Genomic DNA, 7587 nt, shown 5'->3' with positions numbered 1-7587 from the left:
TTTATATACGGAGGCAAGGGGCACCCCTAGAGACACAAGTTGATCCATGTGATCATATTCTTAGCCGTGTGCGGTGCCCCCTTCCACCATAGTCCTCGATAATATTGTAGCGGTGCTTAGGCGAAGCCCTGCGACGGTAGTACATCAAGATCGTCACCACGCCGTCGTGCTGACGGAACTCTTCCCCGAAACTTTGCTGGATCAGAGTCCGGGGATCGTCATCGAGCTGAACGTGTGCTAGAACTCGGAGGTGCCGTAGTTTCGGTGCTTGATCGGTCGGGCCGTGGAGACGTACGACTACATCAACCAAGTTAACGCTTCTGTTGTCGATCTACAAGGGTACGTAGATCACACTCTCCCCCTCTCGTTGCTATGCATCACCATGATCTTGCGTGTGCGTAGGATTTTTTTTGAAATTGCTACGAAACCCAACAGTTAGTACAATTGCTGCAGACCTAAAATAATTAAACAACTATTAACTAAACAAAGAATGCAACATTTTTAAATGACCTGGTGTAAGTTCTTTCTCATCTGAAGGCTTGGGTTTAGAGCTTTCCCACAGTAAGTAAATCTATGGCCCTATAGACCACAATTTCTGCATGTAATTGTTCCCATCCTGCTTGTGTCTTTTGGTGCAGGCACCTCAAACTGGCCCTTTCTCCTAGCTGTTTGTTTTTTCCCTACTTTTTCTTTGAACACTGGTGGCTCAATATCCTGAGTATGGGTGTCAGGCCAGAATCCAGGACCAGGGACAGGGTACACTATGTCTTTGTTTGCTTCAATATATAGTGGTTTTTTGAAAAATTCATGCACATAGTCCTCTGGGTGCATGTGAATCTTGCTCATTGCTGCTATTACATGACTGCATGTCACACCTGTCATGTCCCACCTCCTGCAGTCACACGAGTTAGTAGCTAGGTTGACACAGTATTGATTTTCCTTACTAGACACTTGCCAAATGTCAGGACCAGCCTTATGTGCCTCACAAAATTTGGCATACTTCTTATTCTCCTCTAGTTTCTCTGAATAGTTGGGTGTGATCATCCACCTGTTGTTCTCTGTTTTTTTCCTAGTCTTCTGCCTTTTGATCATCTGCTTAGTCCTTATTCCTTCAAATATAGTTCTAATTGGTTTGGCCCTAACATCAAGGATCATTTTGTTGAAAACCTCACTAAGGTTGTTCACAACAAGATCAGTTTTGCAATTGTAATCCATTGAAGACCTACACCAAGTCTCCTTTGGAATTTTTGTAAGCCACTTCCAGGCATTCTCACACTCTGCTTTAAGCTCTACCATTGCTAATTCATGGCCATGTTTGGTGAATGAGTAGCTAGCCTTATCTACTAGCTTTTTTAGTTCTGCTCATCTGAAACCAGCTGACTGAAAATTTGCATAGATGTGCTTGAGGTAGTATCTCCGAGGGGAATCAGGGAACACCTCATTTATAGCCTTAAGAAGACCCTGATTGTAAATTAATAATCATGGCCATGAACAAAAAGAAATAAAGCCAGTAATAACTATATTTATCTGAACTACTGGCTAAGATAGGTTGCATACCTTTTGCCTGTCAGAAATAATGGTGTAGGTTCCAAATTTGCTTCCACTTCCAATGCAACATCTTAGCTGGGTTAAGAACCATGTCTAACTCTCTGAATCTTCCTTATCAACCACACCAATGGCTATGAGGTAGATGTTGTTGTTGCCATCTCTTCCTGTGGCTGTAAGAATTTGCTGTCCAGTGGTTAGCTTGATGAAGCAACCATCAAGCCCTGCATCCATACCCAAATTAGTTACCAAAAAATTACAACAAGATATTTTGAACAAAATGCAGTTATAGATTTACCTATAAAGGGCCTGCAACCATTAAGAAATCCTTGCTTTGATGCATGCAAGCAGTAGAACATGTACTTAAATCTAGGAGTTGGGTCAGGGTTTTCTGGGTCCTCAAATGTTGTAACTACACACCTGCTACCAGGGTTTGTGTCAAGAACTGCTTGTAGGTAGTCCCTCAGTCTATAGTACTGCTCCTTCTGGTCACCTTGTACAACCTTAATAGCCTTCCTCCTTGCCCTATAGGCCACACTCTTTGATACATCAACTGAAAACTTGACTTTGCTGTTTTTAATAAGTGAATCCACAGGTGCTCTAGGATCTGCTCTAAGAGAAGGCTCAACTGCTTTGGAAAGTCACTTAGTAGTAACCTTTGTGTTCTCTGCTGATGCTGGACTAGTGTGCTCCATGTTACACTTCTTAATGCAAAATATTCTTTCATGAGCTATCATGGAGGCACACACGCAAAATTCACATCCATGCTCTCTCTGTGAACACCAAACAATAATTCTTGTTGGAGTGTTCCTGCGGTAGTGAAAAGACCTCAAAGTCCTTATATGAAAATATCTTAATGCTTCTCTGAACTGGTAAACAAAATCAAAACACAAGCTCTTGCACAAGAGTAAATGTGAATTGGGAATTGAAGGGTCAAAATATACCCTTTTCTTCATCTTTTTTCTACTACTCTTTGTCTTTGGCTTCTTCATGAGGTATGGTAGTTCAACTTCATCTTCTTCTTCCTCATCACTTATGCCTGCATCACCAGCAAAACAAAACTCATCCGCTTCAGGAAACCAATCTTCAAAATGTTTTTTCTCTACCTCATTGTGACATCTGCTAGTTGGCCCAGGGTTCTTCCCATGTTTCACAATAGCAGTACTTTGCAATGTTGTTTCCTCTTCAGAGGCACACTCTATTTCCATTTGTTGAACAGCTTCAGCACTCCCATCTGAATGAACTGAATCATCAGAACAAAATTCAGACACTTCAGTGTCTCCTTTAAAGTGGTTCAAATTTGCCTCTCTTTGAATCCTGCTCCTCTCAAGCTGAGCCTTTCTATCATCTATCTCATTCTGAAGCTCAGATTGCTCCACAACCTTTTGCACACAACAACTCTCTTGAGTGTTCATGTAATTCTGAATAGCATGTGTGCTTATTCCAGGTTCAACATCTTTCACAACCCTTATGTTCACAACATTGACATGATTAAAAAACTCCAACATTTCATGAACACTAGCTTCATTACCTAAATACTTTACTCTGTCAGATCCAATTTCCTCCTCCTTCACATAGTACATGTAATCACTCTGCCCATACCCTTCACTAGCAATGAGTGATTGTAGAGTAACAAAAGATATATCTGACTCATATATACCCCTTTTCACAGGGTTTCTCCCTTCTAAATGAAACCATATCTTCCACTTCTTGTCAGCAAAACTGCAGAAAATAGGTGCTCATGAATTGAATTGAAAATGACAGAGCTACAAGTGCAATACAGTTTACTACACAACAATCTCTAACAAACACATCTTACTAATTTGCCAGATTGAAGCAGCTAACCAATTCATGAGCAGCTAACCAATTTGACATATTGAAGCAGCTAACCTAGCAGATGATATTTCCATACCTGCAACCCATTAGCGATGACTGGGTGAGCTGTGCCTCCTGCTGCTGCGAGCCGGCCTGCGTCGAGAAACTGCTGCTCCCCAACCAATTGTCGACTAAGCCCGCAACGTCCAAACTTGTGCCACCGCCGCCAGCGTCGCGGCCGCCGCCACCACCCATATCGCCGACGCCCCACTCCAGAACCACCGCCGCCAGCGTCGCCGCTGCCGCCGCCACCTAGTTCAGAGAGAGGAAGAGGACGGAGAGAGTGCAGCGAGAGGGGAACGGATCAGATCTTGACCCGCACCGCACCCGACCGATAGCCGACGTCCCGACAGCGGACGGGCCGTTAACGGCCGTCAATGCATGCCGGCCGTCCGTTAGCCAGCGTGGCAACTGTTCGCGGGCCCAACCGGTCAGAATCGGGGTTAGCGCGGGCGAACCGAGCGCTTTCATGAGTTGGTAATTTTTTGCCACGGTTTAGGAAAAATTTGGTAGTTTTTCGCACAAAATCATAGAGTCGTAGTTTTTCGTCACGTTTTCCGGCAAATGTGGTAGTTTTTGATTAAATACTCTACTACACTAGAGTGTGTCTCCGGCTTTGGTTATCTTGGCCTCCTTCCTCTCGTCCTACTGCACCGACGCTGCCATGACGTAAGCAGATCATTTCTTCTCCTCTATCCATTGTCTCGTGCGGACTTTCTCTGCGACAACGAGGCTAGCAACTAGTTCTCCGTGTCGCCGACGGTGTCGCTCGCGCACGACTCCGTGCACGTGTGTCGCCGCGTGCGCCACAACAACAGTCACCCGCCGTCGCCATGGTCCGACACACAATGCATTTCTCCTCCCCCGTCCTCTGCCTCAATGCTCCCCCGCATGGACTTTCTCTACGGCAGAGACGCTAGCAACCAGTTCGCCGCGGCGCCGGCAAGAACGCTCGTCTGAGACTTCGTGGTCATCGTGTCGAACACGGCGCCACGGTCACCGTCCGCTGCAATCGCGAGGCACGGTGTAACTGTGTGCGTTAAGTGTAAGTGTTCACACTTAATCATATCCCGCGTATACAACTAAATACCGTGTAGTTGCGTGAGCGAGGCAATGCAGGCAACCAAACATTGTGCCAAAAATGTTGTCCTAATGCGAGAGGTATAGATGGGGACAATCAAGTTGAGCCAGTCTCAGCTAAGCCAGCCCCAGCTGCTACGGGCGCCAAACACGCCCTAGTAGTACTACCAAAGGTGGGGCGGTGCCAAGTCTAAGGAAACAGCAGCAGCGAGATCGTGGAGAAATTAAATGAAGTGCCTCGCATGCTTGGCCGATGGTTGGCTGGTGCCCGCGCGCACGGCACCCATGGATGGAGGCTTGGAGCGCGTACTACATATACCCCACGAACTCCCCGGGTACAAGACACACACCATCTCTCCCTCTCCCCGCGTCAGTCACCTTGGCATCACATCACACCGAGACATCCAGCTGATCCTCCCGCGACACCGTTCTCCCGCCCCCCTCTCTCCCTCTCCTCGATCGCCGGCCGGCCGAAACCATCCATCCACCCATGGGCTCCAAACCCGCGGACGCCGCAGAGAGCCAGCAGCAGCAGGTGAAGGAGGAGCAGTCCTCCATGGCGGACGTGTACAACCACGAGCTGACGCCGCTGCAGAAGCACGCCGCCTTCTTCGACCGGAACAGGGACGGCATCATCTACCCCTCCGAGACCTACCAAGGGCTGCGTGCCATCGGCTGCGGCGTCGTCGTGTCCGCCGCCGGCGCCGTCCTCATCAACGGCCTCCTCGCGCCCAAGACCGTACCGGTACGTACGTACGAAAAAACCCTCTCGCTGGTCGATCGATCTCTCTGTCCACCATGTGGATGACGGAGACGGAGATGCGCGCGTAGTGTACTGGTCCTGATGCTACTACAGCACTGTTGTTGATGACTTAATTGGTGCTGTACGCGAACTAGTTGGACCGCTGGCTTTCCGTTTGTCTTTCCGTTTTTTGGCTTCGCGCGCGCCTTCCGGCGGGTTTGGCGGGCGTTTGCTTCCTTTCAAATGGTGCACCGCAGAGCCCTTGCCTTTCGCGGCAAATGAAAGAAAGAAAGAGATGCCAGCTAGTTTTACCAGAAAAGGAAGCAGGAGCGAAGTAGATTTATACGTACTCTACTTACATCAACAAAGCAGTTGGGATCTGTCAAAACTGAACCAAGTGGCATGAAATTAGCTTCCATTATTATTTTTCTTGCGTGCTTAAAGAGGTGCTGATCGACTCGAGTTTATATATTGCTGCAGGCGAACGTGAAACCTCCGGCTTTCAAGTTCCCAATCTACGTGAAGACCATCCAGCAGGGCAAGCATGGGAGTGACACAGACGTGTACGATACCAACGGAAGGTACTACTTTATACAGTAGCTACGACTACGACGACTCTAACTTAGCCTACCATACCATGTGCATACCCGGGAATGTATCTGGTGCACCCGAGCAATTAGTGCTACCGGTGCACCGGTCCCCCGTTGCACATTCTAAAATGTTCGAAAATATCTGTAAAAAAATTAGTGCATTGACACAACATCAATGTATATTGTCATAAAAATTCAAATCGAAATTCGTAACATTGCTCAAGATACAAAAATGACAAATTTGACACTGAATAGTACATAACACAAGTTGGGCTTCAGTTTTGGCCCATTAGCATATTGATGTAAAATTTGTCATTTTTGTATCTCGAGCAATGTTTTGAATTTTGACGTGAATTTTTGTGACAACTTACAGTGATGTTGCGTCAATGCACTAATTTTTTTCTAGATTTTTTTGAATAATTTTTAATGTGCAACGGGGTTCGGTGCACCGGTAGCATCAATTGCGTCGGTGCACCAGATACGTTCCCGTGCATACCCACCGCCCTAGGGCAGACGGATCATGCTCATGCCACCGATGAGAGAATATATTGCTTCTTTTTCAAACTAGACGACGTCCTAGTCCTACAAACTCAGATACTCTACAATTAACATGAGTGCATGTGCAAAGTTGCTAACTTATGGTTTTGTGATCAAAATTGCAGGTTCGTTCCTGAAAAGTTTGAGGAGATATTCAAGAAGCATGCCCACACCAGGCCTGATGCCCTAACGAGCAAAGAGCTGGGGGAGATGCTTAAAGCAAACAGGGACCCTAAAGATTTCAAAGGACGGTAAGATTACTTCACCTCGAGTGTGAACAATGTGAAAATGTAAGCAGCACGCTCTTTTTTAAGCTCATCATGCTTTTGGATTAAAAACATGGCAGGGTGGGCGCCTTCGGTGAGTGGAGACTTCTCTATGCACTGTGCAAAGACAAGGAGGGGTTTCTTCACAAGGAGACTATGAAGGCGGTCTATGATGGCAGGGTGTTTGAAAAGTTGGAGCGAGAAAAGAAGGAAGCTAAGGAATTTGCCAAGAAGAAATGATGAAATGTCCTCCGATACCCGCTTATTTGTGGTCCTGTGTAAGTACTTGTAGATTGGGGTGTGCTTGTGAGTTCGGTTCCTGAAATTAATGTTGTGATCGTTCGGTTTCATTTGTTATAGGTTTCATGTTTCTTGGAATGAGAATGGGAGCCTGATGTAAATGTATAGAAACTGCCTGCAAATTGGGAAATTTCTTTTCACATTTGTTTTTAGTACTTTGTACATTTTGTTGTTATTGTTGGCTTATTTGCGTCTCGCCAGACAACTTACACTCCTTACGACATCCGGTTCTCAATTTTATCTTCAAGATACTCACATTCCTACTAATCTCCAGGTAACTAATTTGTATGAACCTCCCTAAAAGAAGAAAAAAACTAATTTGTACGAACTTGATGTCCACTTGGGTTCCATGAATATGTTTGCAGTTATTTTGTAACTTTGTACTTGTGTGCACGTCAATGGCGAAACACTTCCATTCGGCCGGCAAAGCATAGTGATGGTTGCCATTCATCGGTGTGAAATCTGAAGATCAAACACAAATTCATTTACGATGTATTAAAACAAATTAAGTAATGAATAGTGAGTTTAACTGTTGTGCGTGCTGAATTTATTTTTTCATACCTCATAGATGAATGTCTGTCCGAATTTAGAATTTTACGCACCGAAATAAAAACTATCTCTTCGACATTTGGCAGCTTTGCTTCATCTTTAA

At 45.7% G+C, this 7587-nt stretch overlaps 1 protein-coding gene across 1 annotated transcript; it reads left to right on the top strand.

Moving 5' to 3' along the window:
• Nucleotides 1–4861: 4861 nt before the first annotated feature.
• On the top strand, nucleotides 4862–7099 carry LOC119331470 (probable peroxygenase 5). The gene is made up of 4 exons (XM_037604632.1): nucleotides 4862–5245; nucleotides 5723–5823; nucleotides 6495–6620; nucleotides 6716–7099. Exons 1-4 carry the CDS (start codon nucleotides 4991–4993, stop codon nucleotides 6873–6875), a joined length of 642 nt encoding a protein of 213 aa, XP_037460529.1. The 5' UTR covers nucleotides 4862–4990; the 3' UTR covers nucleotides 6876–7099.
• The last annotated feature ends 488 nt before the right edge of the window (nucleotides 7100–7587 follow it).

The sequence above is a fragment of the Triticum dicoccoides genome, chromosome 7A (genome assembly GCF_002162155.2).
Source record: "Triticum dicoccoides isolate Atlit2015 ecotype Zavitan chromosome 7A, WEW_v2.0, whole genome shotgun sequence".
NCBI lineage: Eukaryota > Viridiplantae > Streptophyta > Magnoliopsida > Poales > Poaceae > Triticum > Triticum dicoccoides.
This window is presented reverse-complemented; position numbering and strand designations above follow the sequence as displayed.